At 46.7% G+C, this 26060-nt stretch overlaps 1 protein-coding gene and 1 pseudogene across 1 annotated transcript; one reads left to right on the forward strand and one right to left on the reverse strand.

Annotated features, from left to right (window-relative positions):
• Positions 1 to 21923, forward strand: LOC136658610 (multidrug and toxin extrusion protein 2-like). The gene is made up of 17 exons (XM_066635389.1): positions 1 to 67; positions 2712 to 2813; positions 3433 to 3501; positions 4697 to 4845; positions 6964 to 7006; positions 8837 to 8881; positions 10683 to 10780; positions 11851 to 11948; positions 12124 to 12237; positions 13280 to 13347; positions 15803 to 15911; positions 16116 to 16191; positions 17080 to 17149; positions 18135 to 18267; positions 18830 to 18924; positions 19592 to 19673; positions 20436 to 21923. Exons 2-17 carry the CDS (start codon positions 2715 to 2717, stop codon positions 20660 to 20662), a joined length of 1575 nt encoding a protein of 524 aa, XP_066491486.1. The 5' UTR covers positions 1 to 67; positions 2712 to 2714; the 3' UTR covers positions 20663 to 21923.
• On the reverse strand, positions 719 to 835 carry LOC136659864 (5S ribosomal RNA; annotated as a pseudogene).
• Positions 21924 to 26060: the final 4137 nt, after the last annotated feature.

Consider the following 26060-nt stretch of genomic DNA (forward strand, 5'->3'; position numbering starts at 1 on the left):
CCTCCGGTTCCTGCCCGTTGGCGCCTGGGGAGAAGCCCGAGAACTCATCAAGATCGCAGCCCCCGTGGTAAGAAGGGGGGAGAGGGGGAGGTAAAGACATGGTAGGACTGGGGACAGGGAAGAGCATCCCATAGGGGGAGGGGACAGAGAGTGTGATGGGGAGAGGGAAATCTTGGAGAGGTAAGAACATCAGAAGAGTCCTGCTGGGACTGCCCAGGGCCCATCTAGTCCAGCCTCCTGTACCCCACAGTGGCCCACCAGATGCCCCAGGGAGCCCACAAGAGACCTGCATCCTGGTGCCCTCCCTTGCATCTGGCGTAAGATCATCAGAAGAGTCCTGCTGGGATCGGGCCCAGGACCCATCCAGTCCAGCCTCCTGTACCCCACAGTGGCCCACCAGATGCCCCAGGGAGCACACAAGACCACAAGGGACCTGCACCTCACTGCCACTCCCCTGCATCTGGCATTCTATTTACCCTTGCACCCCCCACCCCCAGGTGGGAGGGAAAGAAAAATAGAAAGAGCTGGAACTGAACAGAATAATCAGAAAAAAGGGAGTAATCCGCACCCAGATCACATCCAGGCCGGCTTCCGGGACCCAGATCTGGCCTTCAAGAACTAGTGTTGGACAAAGTGTATGAGTGTGGACTGTGCAGGCTGCAGTGAAGATTTACATTTCAGTGGTTGGCAACCTTCAGTCTGGACAGACTATGGTATAAGCCTACAGCACCTGGTATTCCCAGGCAGTCTCCCATCCAAGTACTAACCAAGCCTGACCCTCCTTAGCTTCCAAGATCAGACGAGATCAGGTGCGTGCAGGGTAACAGTTGCTGCCCCAGTGAGATAACAATCCCAGGTATCTGGCCAAAGAGCTGCCTGAGGCCTGGGAGAGCTGCAGCCTGTCAGAGCAGAGCAGGCAGCAGCATCAACTGTGGCTCTTTAGCCCTACTGGGTCCACCTGCCCCTCCCCGCATAGATCAGTGTTTCTCAACCAGTGGTACTTGTACCACCGGTGGTACTCGAGCTGGTGTCTGGTGGTACTCACGGGACCCGCTCTGCCTAGCGGCGAGACCAGTGATGCAACACAGCAAGCAGCCATAGGAGGCCCGGCAGGCAGAGCTCCAGCGTGTGCTTTTTGCATGCTTGAAAGAGCCCTCCCATATGGTCTGAGCCTCTTACCAGTGGTGTAGCTAGAGGGGTGCAAAGCTCTCAGTTTTGCAGGCACCTGGACACACTGTGCAAGTGGCCCCTCCGTTTTGCTCCCACCTCCCAGAATCGCTCCGAAGGGGAGGGAGAGGGGTCACTTGCACGGCATGTTCAGGTGCCTGCAAAACCTAGTGCTTTGCAGCCCCTCTAGCTATGCAACTGCCTCTTACTGGTGCTTGTTGCATTGTGTCCCAATCTGGAAGTACTTCCAATAGGTGGGCTGTGCAAAGTGGTGGATAAACATCGAGAAACTCTGCTATAAAATCCCCTGCTTATTTTTTAGCGGCGCTGATACCTCTGTGTGGAATTGTGGAGGCTTCAGTGTAAACCTGTACTCGCCATAACTGGTGCGCACAATGCATCCTGCTTCCTCAGATTCCGTTTTTTATTTAATGGGATACTTGCTATAGTGAAAGACTGGAACCCTGGCATGGATTATTTACTGTATATTGCATCAGCTAGACTAGTCAGAGTCTGTTCAGCTGTCTGGGAACTCTGCCCAAAGCAGAAAAGGTTCATGGGAAGGATTTGATGCTAGGAACTGAGAGCTGGTCCACCTGCAGGTACCTTTTTAACACATTTGGTTATGCCCTATGCCCAGGGCCAACCCAAGAGCTCTTGATGCCTGAGGTGGCATGCCAAATGCTGCCCCCTTTACCCAGTAATGTGCCAGCCTCTGCTCCTCCCACCCTCCAATGTTCTAGCTCAGCACTCCCTTCCCCTCTACATTTCCTTTTCCTCTCTGTTCCCATCTTCTAGGGCAGGGGTGTCCAAAGTTTTTGGCAGGAGGGCCACATCATCTCTCTGACACTGTGTTGGGGGCCGGGGTAAAAAAGAATTAATTTACATTTAAAATTTGAATAACTTTGCATAAGTTTACATAAATGAATATATTAAAGATGAACTTATATGAATGAATTAAGGTCTTGCAATAGCTCAAGACTTATAAAAGACCTGGCACAAAGCAAGGCTGGCCTTTCCTTGCTGCTGCATCACAGATGTGAAACAGCAAGCAGTGGAGGGAGCCCTCATCCCACAGCTCACGTGAGAGGTCAAACAATCGCCCTCACACTGAGAGCAGTGTGGGCTCCAACAAATTTATGGAGGGCCAGAGGCTCATTAGAGACTGGGGTCTCCCTGAGGGCCGCATTGAGAGGCCTCGAGGGCTGCAAGTGGCCCCAGGGCCGGGGTTTGGGCACCCCTGTTCTAGGGAGTGGAAGGAGCTCAGTGGAGGTGAATGGGTGGACAGTGATGGGTGCCCCCCATCTGCAGCCTGAGGCAACTAGCCTCATGGACAGGCCAGCCCACGCCCCTCACAATGGCCTTAGAAACATCAGTGACCATGAAAGGAGATGAGAAAAAGAAGGAAGGATATTGTTTTGATAATGGAATTTGTATACACATAAATTGATAGGATGCTCTTTCCAAAGTGACTTGAGCAAAGCAGTTAATAGCCGCAGCCTGGAATCTTTGCAGTGACCTCTCACCTCGCCATTCCTCCTCAGTCTATGGCACAGCTTTTGGGGTTCCTGATCAGTGTGGTGAGCTCCATCTTCTGCGGCCACCTGGGCAAAGCGGAGCTGGACGCCGTGACCCTCGCCGTATCTGTACGTACAAACCTGTATCTTTTCGAAGCGTTGTGCCACTACCTTGAATTTCATTCCTCTCCTAACCCCATAGAGTTGTTGTGGCTGACAATCTTTTGAAACTATAAATACAGTATACTGGGAGCTTGGTTGTAGTAGTTAGTATCAGACTAGAATTGGGGAGTAATTCCACCGGAATTACATCACCGGAAGTAACTGGTGATGGCATCATCGCCAGTTACTTCTGGGTTGGTAAGCCAGACACGATGCTACAAATGCGGTGAGAGGCTCAGGATGAGTGGGTGGGCTTTTTCAAGTGCTAATGGGCAGCATGTCTCCTGGGAGCTTCATGCACCACTGGACATCTCAAGTACCACTGGTGGTCCATGTACCACCAACTGAAGAATGCTGCTCTAAGATATTAAACGGCTGCTTAAGCCTGGTCAAGGCAACTACTGAGAGCTTCCAGCAACCCTGGTTGAAGCTTTCTGAGTTTCCTCCAAGCTACTTGAGAAGGAGATAGATTTGAGCAGTGAACTTAATAGCCTCAACCTGGAATCACTGCCGTGGTTGCATTGCAACATTCCTCCACAGCCTGCTGACCTGTTGCTTTGTCTGTCCTCCTGGACTCTCTTTTCAGGTTGTCAACGTGACAGGCATTTCCATTGGTGCTGGACTGGCGTCTGTGTGCGACACCCTCATGTCCCAGGTACCATCGGGTGCTTTGCTGTGACGGGATGCACTCTTAGGCTGTGTAGGTACTTTGTCCGCATCGGTGCATAGTACTGCTTCCTAGTTAGTATTCATGCATTTCATGTTCATACTGCTGTACTTGCCTTTATGGTGTTTTGTGACATAAAAACGGGTGGAACTTCTTCAAAGTGTGGACATGTGTGCACCTGAAGAGGAGTTCATAGTGTCTCTGACTATACAGAGGCACATTGCACTCCCCCGTGAGGTGTCCCTGCCTGCAGAGACGAGGCTATCTGCTCTTGGGGATGCTGGGCTGAATTTTATCCCAATCACAGTATTGTCAGAGACTGGATCTTGCAGCCAGGAGCAGCTAGCCCCCTTCCCCTTTAGGCTTCCCTGTCTCATCACAGGAATGGCCAGTTTCTTTGCTGTGAGAGGTAAGCAGGATCTCACTTGTTTTAGTGGAAACAAATACACTCAGACTCTTGGATGATGCAAATTGCAGTTTTAGAACACAGACACTGAGCACAGCACAGAGGATCTGGCAAAGAAACACTTTTATGGTCCACCAACAGATACACCAATAGACAACACAGATAAATACTACCCAAGTTAGGTGTTGCTGTGGGAGAGGGGTTAAGGATCACTCTGTCAATCTCTAGGTGGGCCACTCAGTGGATGGAAGGAGAGAGGCCCTGAACTGAGGTCTGCAAGCCCCCTTTTCTGCCATCCCAGCCCTTAAGCCATCCCGCCTCCGTTCTTGCTTACTGTTAGGTTTTCGCTCCCTCTCTGGGGTGTCTGTAGGGGTGATTGGTGGATATAGTGGGTGTGACTGCCAGGCCTGGAGGCATCTTCCAAACTGGCACTGATTAGCTGGAATAAAAAGTCTTATTTTTTAAAAAAGTCTTAAAAAAATAAAAAGAACAATAGTCTTTATTGTTCTGATTTCCCTGTTCTCTCTCCCTGGCCTCAGAGAATTAAAACTGTGGCTGCAGATGCTGGCCTTGGCTAGTCTCCACTGCCTCCCCTACATAGTTGATAAACTAATTGGCAATCTTTCCAAAACTAGCAGATCAGTGTTCAGCTAAGTAAGCTGGGGACCCCATTTGGGTTCTAACACGTTCCCCCCCCATGCGTGAATGATACCTAAGTGTCATAGGGCTCTCGTGTGCGAGACAATCCCTGATTTTCACTTCTTCCAATTTGCCCAGACATACGGGAGCAAGAACGTGAAGCGAGTTGGGACCATCCTGCAGAGGGGGATTCTCATCCTGCTCCTCTTCTGCTTTCCCTGTTGGGCCTTCTTCATCAACACTGAGCGGATTCTGCTGTTCTTCAGACAGGACCCGGAAGTCTCCAGGTCAGGCAGTGCATGACTTCCTGATGCTCTGCACCCACTTGAGATTTTGGAAATGCTGCAATCCATTTATGGCAGAATTGTCTCCTTCTATATCTGCTTTTCTGTTGCTTTTTTAAAGTGTCCAGTTCCTATTCCTTAATGTTTTGAACATCTCTGTCCATAAATACTTGTTCACGGCACCCTAAACATTCTGTGCACAGTCAAGATTCTGTGTTGTAAAAGTGGAATTAATCAACCCTCTGTGAACTAGAACTAACTTAGTTTAATTTATTGCATCTCACAGAAGGTGAGCAAAGAACTGTGCAAGGAAATGGGAGGCTGCCTCCCTGTAACACTAGGAATCCCCTCCCCAAGCTATTATCAGGCATTTCTGAAACACTTTCTAGGCTGTTTCTGCTGCCTTAAGGACTAGAAACATGTTTTTTGTTTTATAAATACAGAATTGAGATTCTCAGCACACTGGACTCTGTGCCAATTCCTGGACTTGTATAATGCAGTTGTGGCATACACAACACTTTGTGTTCTCTCCTCCTCTCTTTTCATTCCCTTTTAATCTGCCTCCCATCTTCAGGCCTTCATCTCCACTTGATTTCTGGGCTTGAAGTAACATCTCCCTATATCTGTTGAGAGGCACCACTTTCAAATCCCTCTTCAGAACTTGTGTCTCCATTCAGGTGGGCAGAAGCTGGAGACAAATTCAGCATCTTTCAAAAGATTGCTTCTTAAGTGAAGGACAGAGCCCTAGTGCTATTAGCCATGACAGTTAAAATAGAACCTCCAAATCCAACGTTGGTCTACCTCTGGGTTTGAGGAGCTCCAGAAGGATCTCTCCAGAATGACAGAATGGGCAACAAAATGGCAGATGTGCTTCAATGTCATTAAGTGTAAGGTCATGCACATTGGGGCAAAAAATCAAAACTTTAGATATAGGCTGATGGGTTCTGAGCTGTCTGTGACAGATCAGGAGAGAGATCTTGGGGTGGTGGTGGACAGGTCGATGAAAGTGTCGACCCAATGTGCGGCGGCAGTTAAGAAGGCCAATTCTATGCTTGGGATCATTAGGAAAGGTATTGAGAACAAAACGGCTAATATTATAATGCCGTTGTACAAATCTATGGTAAGGCCACACTTGGAGTATTGTGTCCAGTTCTGGTCGCCACATCTCAAAAAAGACATAGTGGAAATGGAAAAGGTGCAAAAGAGAGCGACTAAGATGATTATGGGGCTGGGGCACCTTCCTTATGAGGAAAGGCTACAGCGTTTGGGCCTCTTCAGCCTAGAAAAGAGACGCCTGAGGGGGAACATGACTGGGACATACAAAATTATGCAGGGGATGGACAGAGTGGATAGGGAGATGCTCTTTACACTCTCACATAACACCAGAACCAGGGGACATGCACTAAAATTGAGTGTTGGGAGAGTTAGAACAGACAAGAGAAAATATTTCTTTACTCAGCGTGTGGTTGGTCTGTGGAACTCCTTGCCACAGGATGTGGTGATGGCATCTGGCCTGGACGCCTTTAAAAGGGGATTGGACAAGTTTCTGGAGGAAAAATCCATTACAGGGTACAAGCCATTATGTGTATGCGCAACCTCCTGATTTTGAAATGGGCTATGTCAGAAGGCCAGATGCAAGGGAGGGCACCAGGATGAGGTCTCTTGTTATCTGGTGTGCTCCCTGGGGCATTTGGTGGGGCCGCTGTGAGATACAGGAAGCTGGACTAGATGGGCCTATGGCCTGATCCAGTGGGGCTGTTCTTATGTTCTTATGAGATAAAATGGGATAACCCTCATAACGTACTGTGCCTTTAACAGGCAGGCCAGAAGTTGAGTACAAGTCCTAAGGCCAACAAGGTTCTGGAATTTAGATACCAGGTTACATAAGAATTTAAGTTGATTATTTTGGTTAGTTTCAATAAATAATTACTATTGGAAGCCTGGCATGTGGCACCACTTTCTTGGCCTTCACATTCCTGCTCTCCTTAGGGATGTTCAAGGGCATCTGGCTGGCTACTGTTGGAAACAAGTGAATAAGTAGTCAGATCCAGCCAAGTAATTCTTATGTTCCTGTCTGCTTTGACTCAGTTGATGAATGAAATTCTTTATATTCTCTTGCAGGCTAACCCAAATCTATGTGATGATATTTATTCCTGCTCTCCCAGTAAGTTGATTTTTTTTTTAATCTTGATTTCCTTCTGTGGTGGTTTTTCCTCTTGCGTTATAATTCCGGAGTGATTTTTCAAACCTACCACCTTCTGGGAAGCCTTTCCATGTCACTGAGGTTGTTGCAAAGGCTTCTGGGATATGCCCTACAGCTGAGGTTCTCAACGTTTGTCCTCCGCCGTACTACTTCACATATCACTTCACGTACCACTTCACACCTATTCAAAGTACCACCAGAAGTAACTGGTGATGAAATCATCACCAGTTACTTCTGGGTTGGGAGGCCAGAATGCAACATGACAAACACCAATTTGATGCTCAGGGTGGATGAGAGGGTTTTTCTAAGTACAGAAAAGCATACTTTGGATCTCTGCCCACTGAGCCAAGCCTTCTACTGCTGTTTGTTGTGTTGTATTCCTGGTTCTGCTTCTGGGTGGCAGGTGTCCAGGGATCCCACGAGTACCCCCAGACACCATCTCAAGTAACACTGGTGGTACCCGTACCACTGGTTGAAAAACATTACCCAGCTCTAGAGACGCTTCTCCTCTCTGGGGTTCAGGACTGAACCAAGGCTGCTTGGTTTTTCAGCTTCTAGTGCTAGAAACATTAGAGAGCTGTTTGTTAATCTCCTACTAGCACGTTAGGGTTACATGTTATTATTAGCAGTATTTATATACTGCTTTTCAACTAAAAGTTCACAAAGCGGTTTACAGAGAAAAATCAAATAACTAAATGGCTCCCTGTCCCAAAAGGGCTCACAATCTAAAAAGATGCAAATGAATACCAGCAGACAGCCACTAGAACAGATAGTGCTGGGGTGAGGTGGGCCAGTTTGTCTTTCTCTTTCTAGCATGCTTGCCATGCTAGCAATTTGTCTTTTGAGTCTGAAGCTATTAGCGATGGTGGCCTCCATGCATTTAATTTCTGCTGGTAGGAACATGATGGCCTCCATATGGTATAGGAGAAAATGGCAGCCTCCATGCTGGCATCCTCCATGCATTTGAGTCTAATGACTCGATGCCATTTTGTCATTGTTTTTTAACAGAGCTGACAGCATGCTAGAGGTATGCAAGCAGCATCCCTTCCTGCTATTTTCTAATGGGAAAATAAAGGCAGCCCAAACCTTCTGGTAGCTAAGGCTGGCGCCACGTGCCTCGCACACACCCCACACAGTAGATGTGAAAAGCTACCACCATTGCTCTTAATTCCACTCTTTCTCCAGCACTCCCTGAATTTGAAAAGGAAGAGAGGAAGAGGAAGGTGGGTGAGGGAGGGAGCAGGGCAGGGGAGTGGAGGTGGTGGCAGGCCCTACCGTCATATCCTAACCCCCTTCCTGGCCCGGGAGACCTGACATGGGTGTCCTTGAATCTGTGCTCGCTCAATAGCAGGTGCAGATCCGAGAACACCCATTGGGGCCACCTGGGCATAACACAGGGTAAGCTCCCTTGCCCTCAGTAGATCTGGCACTGCTTCCCAGACCTCTGGGATGCAGTGGTTGCCATTTCAGCGCCACTGCAGCTGAAACACTGGATTGGGCTTACATAAGTTTACACAAGCATTGTGGTGCTTGCAATACTTTTCACGCCTCCCCCCCCCCATAGCTACATTACTGGACAGTTGTTAGGACCTCTAACAGCTCTCTTGAGATTCAAGCAGACTTATGGCTAACTTAAAACAGTTTAATGGAACACTTGGTTCTGGTTTCTGTCCCTGTTCCCTACAGCCCTTTAATTCCTAAATAAAAAAACTTGGGAAGGGGAGAAAAAAAGCAATGGGGCTCCAGTCGGGAAGCAAACATAGAATCTAACTCAATTTCAATTTTTTATAGGCAGCCTTCATCTATCAGCTGCAGAACAGATATTTGCAATGTCAGGTACTGTCTCTGATTCCTTGCTCAGTGAGGATAGTGGAATGCTGGTTCTCTGGGGCAGTGGCTAGGGGATCTAAAGCTCTAGTTTCAAATTGCAGGTCTTAGGGGTGTTTGAATACACCAGCCAGGTGTTATTTATTTTACTCGTTGTGTTCAGTAAGACTTACAGCCCAATCCTAAACTACCTTGGTGCCCAGAGGAGTAGCGGAGTTGAAATGGCTACTGCCACATCTATTGGCAGCCTCTGGAATATCCTCGGGGTAAGGGAACAATTGTTCCCTTACCCTGGGTAAAGGCGCTGAGGCTCCAGTGGGTCTCCTTGGACCTGTGCATGCTAATGTACTGGTGCAGAACTGTTGGGATTTCTAGCCAAGGCGGGGCATAGAATCTGCTGCCGTCTTGGTCACTCCTCTCAGGCCCAATCATCTGTCCGGCCTGCCCTGCCCCTCCCAGTTCCACCCCCCACCCCAAAAAGCTGCTCCACCAGCCGGCAGAGAAACTTACTGCTGGCTGCTCCCGCAACAGACCCAGTGCTGTGTGTCGAGCACAGCGGTAAAGTGAAGTGTTGTACGGCGCTTTATGACACCTGGCGCCAGCAGTACGATTGTACCGCTGGTGTACAGCTCAATAGGATTGGTCCTTTAGGATTGGTCCATCAGGAGCAAGCACCTCTATAGATGATCTATGAACGTTCACTATGTCCGAATGCTGAGAATTTGAATGTTGAGATTATTGAGAGAGGGAAGAGTACGTCACAGAATACTGACAAGGTATTACTGACAAGAATACGGTGAGGTATTTTCCATCTAAAAAGCAAGTGTTGAGTTTGGCTGAGAGAAAAACCTCTACCTGGAACTAGGACACCTTTTATTTTTTTTAAGTTTCTGATATCCATGCCTAAAAATAATTAAAAATTGGAGGCCCACTTGACCTTCTCATCCAAAAAGGGTTACTGTTCAACCTAAGAAAAAGGATCACCTGCCCTCAGTCCATCTCCATGCTCCTGCCTGAGTGACTCTCCTCAGCATGCCTCCTGACTCACGCAGAGATGCAATGGACATCCGCCCAGGCATGTAATATTTAATATAAAAGCAGGATTTTTCATGCTGAATAGAAATCTATCCTTAATGGATGCTGAATGTACCTTTTACGGGTAATTTAAAAATAGGTACCAGTCCCTTGTGTAACTAGGACAGGGATCAGCAACCTATTTATTTATTTGATTTTTGATTTTGAACCTATGCAGGCAACCTATGGCCTGCAGGTCACATCCAGCCCACCACCCAAAGTCAATCAGCCTGTGTGAAGCTCGGCTTGAGGGGCAAAGCCCCTGCCCAATTCGCCAGACAGGGAATGGCAGAGCTGCCATAGGGGCTCTTTGAGCCTGGGAAGGGAGCTCTGCCATACCCTGTCAGGTGAGCAGCAAATTGGGGGGAGGCTTTGCTTCCCAAACCAAACTCTGCACAGCTGCTTTCAGGAGCTCAGCATCTCGGAAGGTTGGTGATGATGTCATCATGTCATTGCCGAATGTTTGGTCCCTTTGGCTGAAAAGATTGCTGACCTCAGAACTAGGAGGTTGTATACAGGTGCAAAATAGGTGCCGGTTATTCAAAGTAAGACTCTTCCAAATGTTCTTTTCAGTTTGAAACAATGAGATGTACTTTGGGGGTATTAGATACTAGCGCACTCAGGCCTAGCAAAGAGGTACCCTTGCGTGGAAATGTCGAACTACTGCATTGCTATCCGTTTTCGGTCTCTGCTGTGTGGCAGGCTGACATTTATTCCGGGTTTGTCTGGATTTCAGACTATCCTCCTGCCCCAGGTGGTGACGGGTGTTGTGGCCAACATCCTGAATGTGATCATGAATGCTGTCTTCCTTTACACATTCCAGCTGGGCGTGGTGTAAGTAGTCATTCTCCTTATCTTATAACTGGGAGACGTGGAATGTGTCAGAGTTGTTCCCCTGTAATCGTGGCGAGGTGGGTGATGGAGCACATGTGGCATGCTGCAGTCCTTGACATCTCCAGGTGACGAGATCTTGGGCAGGTAGGCTGGGAAGGACTTCCAACGATGATGAGTTCTCAGAGAGACACTGCTGCTTGGAGTGGGCTAAATGCAGCAGAGGTTCAACTCTGCATTCGGCAACTATCTGTGTTTATGTAGACTGCAGTTCTATGCTTCTTAATTTGGAAGTGCATCTGAGCCCCCAGTCCTATCCAAATTTCCAGTGCCAATGCAGCTGTAATGTTGAGGTACCTTGAGGAGGCCTCCCTGACTGCCCTCCCACTGTGCCCTCTTGCACAGCTGTATCAGCCCTGGAAAGCTGAATAAGATTGGGCCCTCAATGATTTTCCCACAGTTCCAAGCAAATTTAGTTTAGGACCAGAGTGCTAGAACCTCTTGTAAACAAGAGGGTGAGTGGATTTCCGTCCTCTTTTCTTCCACTAGCTGGCTCTTAACCGCTCATGTATTCTTGTGATGAGGGTGCCAGACATTTCAGCTCTTCTTAAAATGGCGAAGCTTCCATAAAATCAAAACTCACAAGATTGAGATTTTTTTTTTAAAATTTTCTTATCCAGGTCATGAATAAATACACTTTTAGAGATCCATCCGTGCCAAACCACTGGTCTCCCTTTTGTCAGTTCTAAATTGTGAGCACCTTGGGGCAGGGATCTACCTGCTCATTCTGTGTCAAGTGCTTTGCCCTGCAATAAGAAACAAAACTTGAAAAAGTTTTCAAAACTTGAAAAAAAGTGGAAGTGGGTGTTGAAAATGCCTCTCTTCTTGTCTGATCTAAGGCTGGCCTTGTTTGTGGTCTACTTTGTTGTTGTAGAGTGTGTGTCTGTGTTTAGTGTTAAATTTCTAGCTTTCTTAAATGCAGAGATTTTTTTTTCTATGAAAATAAACTAACAAAAAGTCCCCAGATGAGGCCATATCAGTTCTCTTTCCATGTTTTCTCTGCCCTTTTCCAGAGGGTCTGCTTGCGCCAATACACTTTCCAGGTACACACAAGTGATTCTCCTTTTCTTGTATGTGTGGTGGAAGAAGATACATCAAAAGACCTGGGCAGGTAGGGCTCGCCTTAATGAGACTCTGCTGGGGGTTCACTTTGAGAAGCCAATGTGGAGGAAGGGAAGGGTCCACACACAAATTCCTCTCCCACCCCCCACTCTGGCTTGCTGGCAAAGCTAGCTATTGCAGCACGGGAAACTCTTGGCAACCCTCCTCTCTCTCTTGGTTTACAGGCTGGACCTGGGACTGCTTGCTGGAGTGGGGCTCGTTCATCCGCCTGGCCCTCCCCAGCATGTTGATGATGTGCATAGAGTGGTGGACCTTTGAAATTGGGAGCTTCCTAGCAGGTGAGGTGAAGTCGGTACAGCTGCCCCCCGCCCAGGAGGTTAACAACCAGCCCTGAAGAAGTGGAGGATCCAAAAGCCTGTTTAAGCTCTACGGACAGTATAATCAGACTGGAAAACCAAACCAGAAGCAGGAGTTTTGTAAGGCTGGCTGGGCCCCAACTGACTCTCCAGTTCACCTATTTGACCTCATCAAGGAAGTTCAGAGTTGGAGGCAAAAACCTGGTTTCATCCTTATTGCTCTATAGCGCTGGCCTGATAATGGCTGGGAGGTATACAGGCTGGTGCTCTAGAGCAGTAAGGATGAAGCCTGGTTTTTGCCTCCATTTCTGAACTTCCCTGATGACACAGAGAGTAAGGCAGCTGAACTTACTGCCAGGTGGCCCAGTTTGAGCCCACTGACCCTGTGCACCTGTCTGCACATACCTCTGGATGTTGCGGCCCTCAAATGATGAACATGTATGTGTACACACCAGCTCCCAGTGTGTCAATGCATGTGTTTTGCTTTTAATTTTCCCAACATAGTTCTTAGCTGCAGAGCAGGGGTGTCCAAACTTCTTGACAGGAGAGCCACACCATCTCTCTGACAGTGTGTTGGGGGCCAGGAAAAAATGAATTTACAAAGAATCAATTTACATTTAGAAATTGAATAAATTTACATAAATGAATATATTAGAGGTGGAACTTATATGAATGAATGAAGGTGTCATGATAGCTCAAAGCCTGTAAACGCCCTTGTGCAAAGCAAGGCCAGCCTTTCCTTTGCTGCTGCTGCTGCTTCACAGATGTGAAACAGCAAGCAGTGGAGGGAGCCCTTAGCCCACGGTTTGCACAAGAGGTTGAGCAGTTGGCCCTCGTGCTGAGTGCAGTCGCATCGGACCAATGTGGGCTCCAGCAAGTCTCCGGTGGGCCGGAGGCTCACTAGAGACTGGGGGCTCCCCGTGGGCCAGATTGGGGGTCCCTGAGGGCTGAAAATGGCCCCTGGGTCAGGGTTTGGGCACCCCTGCTGTAGAGTAATTTTAAATTTTTTCTTTGTCCCACCCAGGTACTATTAGTGTGGTGGATTTGGGAGCTCAAGCCATCATCTTCGAACTGTCCACTGTTGCATATTTGGTAGGCACTTATATTTTTTTCCTTGCTAAGTAAAATCTTTTGGGCTTAATTCAGCTGCTTGCCATTTTCTCTCTCTTTGTAAAATAAGTTATATAGCCATTAATCTTTATTATGTTTTGGAAACATAATCAATAGTAGCATAATTCCATATACCTGTACTGTATGTACAAATTTACAACATGTTGCATCAGATATTCTTTGTTTTAAAAAAAAAAAAGAGCCAAGAGCTTTATAGTACAGGTGTGCACCACTTAACAACGGGGATATGTTCTGCAATTCCCATTGTTATGCGATTAGGTCATTAAGTGAACTTTCAGTCCAATCTATTGCCTTTGTTGTGTAACAGACACTCCCTGCCAGATACTAGCTGGCTGCACAGGTTACTGGAGATAGATTGCTCTTTGCCTTAAAAGCCTCTCAGTTGTGTAAACAGACACTCCGCTGTAGGCTATGGAATATGCGATTGCCTCATTAAGAGCATCTTTATTGTGCTTCGACCACTGTCATATATGTGGTCTGTCATTAAGTGAAGGATTGTTAAGTGATGCATGCCTGTATTTTTGTGTGTGTGTCCTTTCCAACACAGAATGCAGTTTTCACAGATGAACTTATTTTTCCAGGCATTTTCTCTGTTTTGGTAGTTTAGTGTCTCCTTGAGCATCAGGTAAGCAAATACTGCAAATATTAATTTTCCCCCATGCATCTTCTAATTCTTAATTTTCAGGAAAAAATCCCTCCCTCCTGGCTTTCCAGAAACCCTGCATTTCTTTCCTTGTTGAAACTTAAAGGATCAGTTTTCTAATGCACCACAGAGGAGTGATTTAACAGTTGCACTTACAAGGAAGGAGTGGGTTACACTAAGGGCGCAATCCTAACCAACCTTCCAGCACTGACTTAGCTGTGTCAATGTGGCATACACTGCATCCTGCAGTGGGGAGGCAGTCAAGGGGACCTCCTCCAGGAAAGGGCATGTTTGTTAAATTACCTTGGGGCTGTGTTGCGGCTAGGTCAGTGCTGGAAAGTTGGTTAGGATTGTGCCCTAACACATGCCCACTGTAACACAGAGAGCCTGGATGGTACAGTGGCTTGTGAGCTGAAAGAGTAAGGTTCAAACCTCGCTTAGCCATGAAGCTTCCTAGGTGACCTTGGTCCAGTCACTCTCTCTCACTCTTACCTATCTCATAGGGTAGTTGTGAGGGCAAAAGGAGGGGAGAAACTATGTACGCTGTCTGCAGCTCCTTGGAGGATGGGTGGTACAGAAATGTGAAAATCAATCAATCAATCAATCAATCAAATAAATAAAATAAAGATAGGAAAGTGAGTGAGGAAGTTTTGAGGTCTGCTTTACCAGTTTGTTTATAACAGCAGCTATATGTAGCTTATTAATAAAACAGTTTTCTTTATGTATTGAATTTCGAGGCTGCTTTTCAAGAGATTGAAAAAGAATGTTCATGGAGATTGATGGGAATGACCATCATAGGAATCAGCCTTATGAGTCAGACCCAGTAGCGTAGTTAGAGGGGGTGCGAAGCACTAAGTTTTGCAGGCGCCTGAATGCACCGTGCAAGCCGCCTCTCCCCTATGGAGCCATTCTGGGCGGTGGCGGCGGCGGCAAAACGGAGGCGAACACCACCGTTTTGCTCCCACCGCTTGGAATGGCTCCGAAGGAGAGGGGGAGGGGCTGCTTGCATGGTGCGTTCAGGTGCCTGCAATATTTAGTGCTTTGCACCCCCTCTAGCTACGCCACAGCTCAGACCTATGTTCCAGCCAGCTCAGCATTATAAGCTCAGACTATCCCAGAAGCACTCCCAAGATTTCTGCCAGAATTTTTTTTTCTCTTGTCTACCTGGAGATGCATTAAAAAAAAAAAAAGATGACTGCAAGAAAAGGTGCTTTTGAATTTGCTTGACCCAGCCTGCTTAACTCTGAGGAAGTTAGGAAGTGCTTAGAATTGTTGAATGGTAGAGTTAGAAGGAACCATGGAGATCATCTAATCCAGCCCTTGCTCAGTGCAGTCATGTGCTACAGTATCGCTGACACATAGTCATCCAATGCCTGCCTGTAAACCTTGAGTGGGGCAGAGCTCAAAGTGGCACAAGGCAGACGTACGTGGAAGGGGGTTCCAAGTGGTCTCACCTTGGGCAATGATCTCATCCAGACCTGCTTAAGCTCCTGTAAGGTTGCTGCTTCATGTGCCTGCAGACCATGCTGAAGGAGTTGTTGACAACACGGTGCCTTCCAAAGCTGAACAGGTGGGAAGTAGACCAGCCCTTGCCTCAAGAGGATTACAGTTACACAAAGGTTCCTGCTGATGAACTGGTGACCCTGAACTCTAGTAACATGAGAGAGGAAGTAGAACCTCTCTGAAATGCTGTGAACACTTTTGCTTGTCCTCTCCCAACTCCTTGGATCATTTTGAGAGTGTTGTAATTCCCACATTTTTTGTTTCTTTCAGCTGCCTCTAGGCTTGAGTGTGGCTTCCAGTGTCCGGGTTGGCAACGCCTTGGGTGCAGGAGACGTGGAGCAAGCCAGAAGATCATGGGTCACAGGGCTACTCTGCACAGGTGTGTATGTCCCTTTTTAAGGCTTTAGCAGCCAGCCTGGTGGTAGATGGAGCTCTTTGCCGGCCAGTGTGTTCCTGAAAGGGGATAGGATTGCACAAGAAGTGGCTGGTGAGCAGAGTGTTGCAGATGCTTTGGGACACTCTGTCCCAAAAAGCCATTTGTATTTTAAAATGTATTTTTCTGACCTAGTTCTTCTTTTTCCAGGTGTCTTGGCTGTGTTGGTTGCAGGCCTGTTGGCAGCTGTGAAAGACGTTGTGGCCTACATCTTTACCAGCGACAAGTGCGTCATTCTGACACAATGACATGTGTCCCACTAGTGCCCTCCCACAGAACTGTTCAGCAAGAAAGAATGGCTCTTTGGATTCAGTAGAGGCTGCCTGCAATGCCCCTGTTTGATTTGCTACCTCTCTCCAGCCTGTCTCCACTGCGGGAGGATTAGGGCCCAATCCTATCCAATTGTCCAGTGCCAATGGGGTGTGCGCTGTATCCTGTGGTGGGGAAGCAATCACAGCGACCTCCTCAAGGTATGGGAACATTTGTTCCCTTACCTTGGGGTTGCATTGTGGCTGCACCAGTGCTGGAAAGTTGGATAGGTTTGGGCCCTCATTCTCCTACTCCATGGCATTGGTTCCAGTTGGACCATTTTAATCATGAACCCCAGTAGGTACACCTGTAGTAACCTGCTCTAGATAAGTTGCAGCCTGAGTCTGAGTTGCAGCCTGGATTTTCTCCTGGTGGAGGCTGATGGGAAGGAGGCAGAGATTGCCTCATAAGCAAGGACATTGTGGTAAATTTTGAAGTGACCCCTCCCACCCCCATAGCAATGCCTCAGCATTTGGGTGGTCCTGCTGATGACATCACTGCTCCGGCTGTAGGAGAAATCCCCCTGCTCCTCCACAATTAGACCCCACCCATTTGAGTCTACCTGAGCCTTAGCACTGGCTTCACAGGTGCTGCTTTCTGGTCTGGCATTAAATTGGATCCTATTCATGGATGCTAGAGGGAAGAATGATTTTGATGGTGACTCTGCAATTGTGGAATTCTTTTCACAAGGAAATTCACCAGGCTGCCTCTTCCCTGAGACTTGCCCCCTTGCCACTGATCAAGCTGCTTCTCATACCTGCTCCATTAATATCCGACTACCTGTTTGTCTTCTTCTCCTTGACAGAGAGATTGTGGCCTTGGTCTCCAAAGTGATGATGATTTTTGCCCCCTTTCATCTGTTTGATGCAATCTCGGTAAGTTTCACTCCCAGGACTGCGCATTTGTGCAAGACCGACATTAAACGTGGCATTTGGTACACAATATGGCGCTCTGAGAATCTTATGCTTTCATTTTAAGAATTAAAAAAAAAATGAAAGCATTAAACGTTGTTTAGAAATAAAAAAGGAGCTACTGGTCCATGTATCTCTGAAGAGATACTTGCAGAAGCCAGAGGGCTGGTTGAAAAAAGATTCCCACTACTTGGGGTTGACCTTTCTGCCCTGTGCACCTTCCTCTGACTGGGAAAACCAGCACAGATTATACAAAGTACATTTGAGTGGAATATATTGAAAGAAATCCATGCACATTTCTCCAGTTGGCCCAGAATCTTTATTTGTCTTGTATAATATGTGTGTGGATGTGTAATTATATGTATTGTGTGCAAAATCTCATATTCCTGCTTCCATGTCCTACCCCTTCACTTGCTGCCACCTTTGTATTAGTTTTAAACTGCAAGCCCCTTGGGACATGTCTCCTAATTCTTTGGACAGAGCCATGCACACAGATGGTGCTTCAGAAATAATGGTTAATAATCTGGTGTGCACCCTCCCCCCACCCTCAGTTTCACATAGCAGTCTGATCTGCACCTTAAACAGGTCTAAGTAACATTTATCATTGATCTATCATTTATGACACCCATATCCTCTCCCATATAACACCTCTTGATGAGGAGGGAAGTATTGTTTCAATATGAAGATTGCAGGTGGTGAGAGAGTGATTTGTCTTGGACCACCCAGTGAGGTCATGGTAGGGACAGATTTGACTTAGGGCCCTCTGAACAAAAAACCATTCAGTGACACAGGGGACATCCTCCTTTTTAGGACATCTATTTGGTTTCCCAGAAGTCTTTAAAGGAGTAATTTGTTTTTTATATGGTACACTCAGGTCCATCTTTAACAACTGGGCAATTACTGATGTAGTAGCAACAAATCCTCTCTCCATTCCCTCTCCTCTCCCTAGGCAACATGCGGCGGGGTGCTGAGAGGAGCTGGGAAGCAGAAGTTTGGTGCAATTGCCAATGCCATTGGCTACTATGCCATCGGGTTGCCCATAGGCATCTCGCTCATGTTTGTGTACAAGCTTGGAGTGATGGGTAAGCGGGCAAAAAAGGTTCATGGGCCTACGTGGGAGCTGCCAGTGGGACAGTCATCTGTCAACACAGTTTTTCTCCCTGTCTGATAGTTAAAGAACTTGGGGTCATCCACTGAAACTTGAGAGCAGATTCAGGGCAGAGAAAAGAAAGTCCTCCTTGACAGGATGCATGATTAACCTGTGGAACTCACTGCCACAAGATGCAGTGTTGGCAGTAGAGGGCAGTTTTACTTCATTTCCTGCTTATGAACTTCCCAAAGACTCCCCAGAGTTGGAGCCATTGTACCAGATGCCCTCCTCTTTCCCTGCCAGTGCATCAGCCACCAGTTTCTTTCCTGCTTTCTAGGTTAGGAAGGGAAGCGGGGAGCAGAGCAGAAGTGTCTCCTCTCTTCCACACTTCCTCTTCTACTCTGCTCTCCTGCTCCTTGTCTAATCCAGGGAGCAAGAGGAGAAGCATTGGGTGTGAGTGGGCAGACATCAGTCTCAGGGATGGGCTGGCTCTGAAACTGGTCTGCCAAAGAGTTCAGTGTAAATATGTCGATATTTGTCTGCCATCTCTCCAGGCCTGTGGATCGGTCTAATAGTTTGCATATCTTTGCAAGCATCTTCCTTCTTCATCTTGATCTTGCGCACAGATTGGAAGAAGGCTGCAAAACAGGTTAGTCTTTGGAGCATCTTTTGAAACATTTCTTATGGGACCAGTTACGACATCTCCGATCAGTTGTGGCACTTGCAAAGCAGCACGGTTCAGGCCACCCAGCCCATCCCCAGCAAGTTGTCCTGGTGCCAAGAAGCCCCCCACTGTGATCCCAAGCCCCCCCACTGTGATTCCTGACCTCCCCACTCTGAGCTCATAAGTCCTGGAAGTCTTATGCTGATGCTGAATTGTTAAATGGTGCCAACTCCTGACCCTTCATGATGGGATTGTCCCGAACACACCTTGCTATCATCCTAACTACTGGAGACGTTCAGTCGACCTTGCATTTGGGGCCCTGCAGCCACAGTCTCCTGTTTAAAGTTTTGCAGCTGTTGCGTAGAAGGGGGAAAATCTCTTGAAAACGATGAGGGCTGGAAACATTTATTTAAAATTTAAAGTTGTGATTCTCAAGATTCCACTTCTAGATTCTATGTTAGTTAGAGATGATGTATTTGTGCAGTGCGTGAATAGATAGGTAGACAGAAATCCTGGCTAAACTGAAGGGCAAGTTGATTTGCCAGCCAGGATGCCACTGAAAATGTGTCTGTGCTAGTACATTCTTTTATGCACTTTCCACACTTAAAAATCAATGCTGAGACTTGGCTATTCTTTCCCTTTCATCCCCTAGGCACAGGTCCGAGCTGGGCTGACAACCCACCTCCCATGTGCTGACACAAGCAATGCTTCTGCTGACAATCCTTCTTCCATAGGTACCTTAAACAGGGCGGGACTGGGAGCGATTTTGGGGCTGTCCTTCTTGAACTTGTCCCTAGTTGTATGGCATTTGGGGAGACTATTGTCTGGTGAAGATACTGGTGCTTCTTTTCTAGGAGCCCTTTCCAGCTGTAGTAGGTATCAGCTGCCAAGGGAGGGGGTGGTCTCCTTGCTCTCTCTTGGTTTCAGCTGTCAAAATTGTAGAAGATCAAGGGATTCATCGTGCGCTAAAGACTCAGGCAGAGTTGGGTCTTATAAACTTATGAATCAACCATTAAAAAATGGACTGGTGAACAGGTGTTTGCAGCCCAGTGCTATCCTATCCTATCCATGTTATAGCATGCAGCTAAAGGAGGCTGAGTTGCATGTCGTGGGGGGGGGGTGGCGGCAGTGATTGGACTGCAGGTAAGAAGTAAAAATCCTCCCCACAAGGCTTCCTGATTGCCTATGATTCTTCTTGGATGTATGCCAATCATCTTGCTGGTGTAGGTCTGAAGAAAGAAAGGGGGTGGGGAGGTTTCAAAAGAGAGGATAGGATCCTGGCACAAGTGGTTGGGCTACCTGTGTTTGACTGTTCTACAGTGGGTCCCCTAACACTCAGGCCCCACCACAAAAGTGTCTGGCTGCGGACCCTGCATTGCAGCAGGGGATCCCACACCAACAATTTAACATCTGATTTGGCTCTTTTGCTATCTCCGGTGGGGCTGGCATGTGGGTTGTATATAATGATATTGAATTGCTGGTTTTTCTACCTGCAGCACATCTTGCAATAGAAACAGACGTTCCCAGTGATGAGGCGCCAAACAGCCCAATCCACAGGACTGAGGATGAGCTAACACTCCAGCTCATCTCACCTGAAGAACCTGTGATTTCCTCAAATGGGACTGTCTTGTCAGGGAAAGAACTCATCTTTCGCCGAGGGCTAGCTCTGGTGGGAGCGATTGCGATCTTGCTAGCCGGGATCTTGATCCGACTTCTGACATAAAATGGATAGACGTTTGGACAAACAGAAGCAATGCACTTAGGGGAATAGGGTGTAGGGGATGGCCCTTGGAGAGAGGCAGCTGGAATTTGATTAGACAGGGGTCCCAACCCTTCTCCATGACTTGTCAGTAACCACTTCTCCATCTGGATTTGAGCCAGCAGCTGATGAGGCTCAGACAGACTGGTTAGCCATCTGTCACTGACAGTACATTATTCTGTAGTTGGAAGTAACTACTTGACAATGCAACTATCCAGTTTGAGAAGGGAAAGTTAAATACAGCTAGAGGAAATACAGGTGTTGTCTGGTGCTTGATTACCCACATTGCCTAGAAAAGGGTTGTCCAACTTGTTTCATATAGTGGGCTGAATAGTGTTCATTGTGCCCTCTGTGGGCCAGAAGTGCCATCTTTAAACAGGAAGTGATGTCATTAAGCTGTTGATGGCCAGAAATACGCACTTTGTTCTCAATCACAGAAACTAATTAGCTGCAAATGACGGAAGAGAGAAAATGTGCAAATCATATTTTCAAGGTATCAGAGAGCCAATTATCACACAGGTTAGCCTTTCAGCAGTGCTATTTCTGCCATAAGCATTGCTTTGCAACTTAGCAGCTGAGAGGTGGTCTGCGAAGTGACACCTCAGCAGGCCATGCTGAAAGGGCAGCCTGCAAGATAACTGGGCTCTCCCAGCACTTTGGCGGTGTCTCTCACCCCTCTTGGTTCGCCCCTTATCCCATAGCATTCTTTACCTTCTAAGGCCTCCTTCTGTCTCTCCCCCCCAGAGGTTCGGCAAAAGCAGTGCTGCTGAAAGGGCAGTGCTGGAACAGCGCAATTATCATTGGAGTCAGATAAAAATCTTCCAGGGGCTGCATCTGGTCCGTCAGCCTTATGCTTGACACCCGTGGCCTAGAAGTTTATTGGGGGTTGGATGACCTGTGATGGTGACCTGCTTTCTTCCTTATGGCTTTAATTCTTCATACCTCATATGATTATAGAATCATAGGCGATTTTGCCCAATCGCCTTCTTGAAGCAGGAAATCCCCTCTAGAGCACCTCCAAAAAGTGCCTGTCAAGCCTGCTCTCGAAGACCTCCTGGGAGGAAGAACCCACCACCTTCCTCAGTCAGCATCTCCAATGCCGAACAATGTTCATTGCACAATGAGGCATGTGCCCAATTTTTGCTGCTTTACGGTGCTACGTTTCTGGCTCTGCAATTCCGTGGACAATCTCTGGCTGAAAAAGCCGTGCCCGAGCTTCCAATGTTGCGCTACTTTTTGTAATTCTGTATTTTTGTATGGTTCAGAGGCTTTTACAAAATAAAAAATACGTTATTTTATTGATCTCACAATTGGCTGGCCTCTTTGATCACAGGAACAGCAGTTACAGTCTTGGGAGGAAAGGCAGGAGGCCAGAAGAAATTTGACCTCAGAAACGTCCAGGGCTTTGTCAAGTATTCTGCCCCTGCTCTCGAAGTCAAGTTTAAAGATGCAAAAGACTAAAACCCTGCATTAAAACCAGATAAATGCAGACTAAGAATGAGTGAAAGATGGAAGAATAGATACCTTACATATGAGCAATCCCGTACGCTGCTTTGTGTGGCCACTAGGTGCCACTTAAGTTCCATTAAGCAACCTGGTTATAGGTCATATCTGTATTTCAATATTTGATTCTGTTTGTGGCTGATTTTTTGTGGCTCTTGCTGCAATTTTAAACAGGTGTAGCATACGGGCAAGTGTTTATTATAGAGCAGTGTGGATCCCCTAAAATGATCACTCTCGTATCTTACAAGGTGTTTGTTTTTTTTAAGTACAATAATCAAAGTAATACTTGTGAAGTGATTTTAACAAGAGGGTTCTTGTCCTTATTTTCTTACAACTGGGGAATGAATGGCGCTCAGGACTGAGCAAAATGACAGCCCTTTCCAAAAACTCAGTTTTCCCCATACAAATGCCAAACTGCCCGTGCTTCTCTTCCTGCTACTTGCAAAATGTGGTTCTTGCCCCTGGTCGTGACTTGTGACCAGTGAGAATGATAATACACTTTGCTTCAAATCCCTGCTTCAATCAGTTCTCTAACACCTAGCACAGGGAATGGCCAGTCTGCCCGCATGCAAACGGTTACTGTGCCTTGAGATTCAATTACAAAAGGTCTGTATGAGACCAAACTGCCTGCTCGTAGAAGATGCTTCCTGCAGGGTTATGTGCTTGGACTTTACTTCCTTGCAATCAGCCTCTACTAGAAGAAGATAATTCTTTGAGGCCTCTGGATCAGGATTGATTGGGGCTCTTTCAGTTGTTTTAGATGCAGCAACATTACCCAAACTGCAGGGAGGCTGCCTGTTGCTTTTCTGAATGGGTCCCTAAACTTTTTCTTTCCAGCCAAGAGGCGTAGCTAGAACAGTGACTGATGCAGAAACCCAGGGAGTGGGCTCTGTTGACTGTGAGTAATTCTTAATCTTGTCATACTCAGTGTTTTAGGGACTGGTGGCCCAATCCTATCCAACTTTCCAGTACTGGCGCAGCCGCAATGCAGCCCCAAAGTAAGGGAACAAATGTCCCCATGCCTTGAGGAGGCCTCTGTGACTGCCCCCAACTGCAAGGTGCAGCATATGCCCCACTGGCATGGAAAACTGGATAGTATTAGGCCCTAAGAGAAATTTTTTTCTGAATTCATATTTATCACGTCTGTCAGAAATTTCGAGTGCTCTGAATTGGAAATAGCCTCTGGCTTCATAGAAGATGTAAACTTGTGCCTGGGTTGTACCACTTAGTGATGCCAGTTGAGAATCATGTGATTGAGAACAGAAACTTACATGGCAGTAAGTTCCATTGGACTCAGTGGGGCGTCCTGAGTAGACAGGTAGATTCTCAGGACTGCACTGAGAGTCTAGGTGCTGACACAAGGGAGATAATGAAGGAATGGAGGCAGGGATGAAAAGGGGAAGGCTCTGGCCATGATATGAATAACACCAAATTGTTTGATTCTTTTGTGCACATGAAGTTGGATGTGTGCTATTGGGCTGCATTGTGATTAAGAAAGAAAATCTTCCTTGGCCTAAAGCACTGGTTCTTGAACAGAGGCAGGACTGAAGCAATGAAATATAGAAGACAATTTCCTTTGAACTCTTTCCAACTATCAGGGCCTCGGCAGAGCAAGAAAAAGAGGATTTAATAATACAACTGTGAACATCATAACTCCCTTTTGCAAAGCATTCCCTGAGGCGCTTTTGCCTAGAAATTGTAAATGTCCCATGGGAGTGTGGACAGGGAAGAGAAAACCGAATGACACCTTTATCATAAAGAGGGAGGGTCTTTTACAAAACCAGCCAGGTCCAATTAGAGTACCTGATGTGCATGCAGAAGAGCCAAAGTTCAATCTGTGGCATTTTCAGGTAGGCTCAGGAAAGCCCTTTCTCTGTCTGAAACCCTGGAGAGCTGCTTCCCGTCAGCAAAGACAATACTCTGCTAGATGGACCAAGGGTTGGACTCGGTATACAGCAACTTCAGACGTTCTGGGTTTCAGGATAACACGAAGAAAGAACTTTGCACATGCTCTTTTAACATTTTACCAAGTTCAAATTCCACTTGTCATGTAAGAGCAACAAAGCAGCTTATAAATATACAGTAATGGGATGCAACCCAAAACACCCAACACTGATACGCTAATCTTTTGATAAATTTGTTTATTCAAAGAAAAAAACCACAATAAAGCAATGTTATTCAAACTGTGAGGCAGGGCTCTTTAGGGCGTCGCCAGGAACTCAAAGGGGAGTTGTGGGATGTCCTCTCAAAGCAATAGTCACACCCCTGGGCAGAATATGAGCCCGTCTTCTGCCTGTTGTCTGTGCTTTTTTTTTAAAGCAGAAGAAACAGGAGTTGCTCAGCTGCGAGAGTGGCTGCTGCTGCCCCGCCCTCTTCTCCCTCCACTCAGAGGCTGCAGCCTTCTGTGTTCCCTGCATGTTGTTTCCAAAGCTCTTTGACTCCAACCCCCATCTGGCAAGTACCGAGCATGCTCAGCTTGCAGTCCTTAACCCTCCCTGATCCTTGTCTGGTTGGTTCCTAGTTCCCAGCCTGGGATTGCTTCTCATCAAAGTGAAATCTCTCTTTTCAACTCCCTCCCTCTTCCACTCCCCCCTTTTGATCTCCAAACCTTCCCGCTTTCCTCCCCCTCTCCAAATAAAATGCTTCCTATTTTGCCAGTCATCAGGACTCTTAAAGTTGCTTCCATGCAGTTGGCAAAGGGGGAGGGGAGAGACAAGAACACACTTTACTTGGCCAGAAGCAGAAAAAGGGTACTGTTTTTAAAGTGATTTATTAATCTTGTTGTTTGACTGAAGAGGAAAGGCTGTATTTTAAAAGTGATGAATCTTGCTGTTTGAAGGGAATACTTATCAGCCATTGATGGCCAGCCCAATCCTATCCACACTTTCCTGGGAGTAAGCCCCATTGACTCTAATGGGACTTACTTCTGAGTAGACATGCATAGGCTTGAGCTGTGCATCTCCTAGTACAGGAGACAAATCAGCTTCCTAACCAAACCCTTATCAGCTCTGATTTTCATGGTCTATTTTTGTTTTCCCCACCAGCTGCTGGAAAAATTTAATTTCATTAAATTAATAAAGTGTTCAATCCCATCCAAAGAGAATGGGAGAAATGACTAGTTGGATTGGGGTCCACAGGGGTGTGTGTGTGTGTGTAATGTTGGTCAGACTGATTGTTCACAAAGTTCATTTGATAAAACAATTCTATTGGTATGCTTACAAAGTTTTAAAAAATGAGTCTTCCTGGACCAGACAAAATCTACCTACTCCAGCATCCTGTCCAACAGTGATCAGCAGCTGATCATTTATAAAGCATGTATATTGCTGTGTGTTAATAATATATTTTAAGATCTGCATTTAATTAATGATATGATTAATATAATTAATATTAATATAGTTAATATATATTTAATATTTTATATTATATTATAATAAATGTAGTATTATAATATTATATTTAATATATTTAATGTATTTAATATTTCTGGCCACTTCCTGTTTAATGATGTCACTTCCAGCCAAAGGAACATGATGGGGAGTCATGGCCAACAGCCACGGGGGTCAAGGGAGCCACTGGCCAGAAAAGTTTGAGTACCACTGCAATAAAGAGTCCAAACTATCTGATTTCCCAGCTCTGATGCATCTATACCAATGGGACATGTGCTGCATCCTGAGGTTGGGGGGGTGTCATGGAGGCCTCCTTAAGGTAAGGGAACTTTTGTACCCTTACCTCAGGGCTGTATTGTGGCGGCATTGGTGCTGGAGAGTTGGATAGGATTGGGCCCTAAGTCAAGTCTCCACTGGTGCTACACATCACCATTTAGTTATACAATGCTAAAATAACACTGGGAAGAAATGAG

This window comes from Tiliqua scincoides, chromosome 8, assembly GCF_035046505.1.
Source record: "Tiliqua scincoides isolate rTilSci1 chromosome 8, rTilSci1.hap2, whole genome shotgun sequence".
Lineage (NCBI taxonomy): Eukaryota > Metazoa > Chordata > Lepidosauria > Squamata > Scincidae > Tiliqua > Tiliqua scincoides.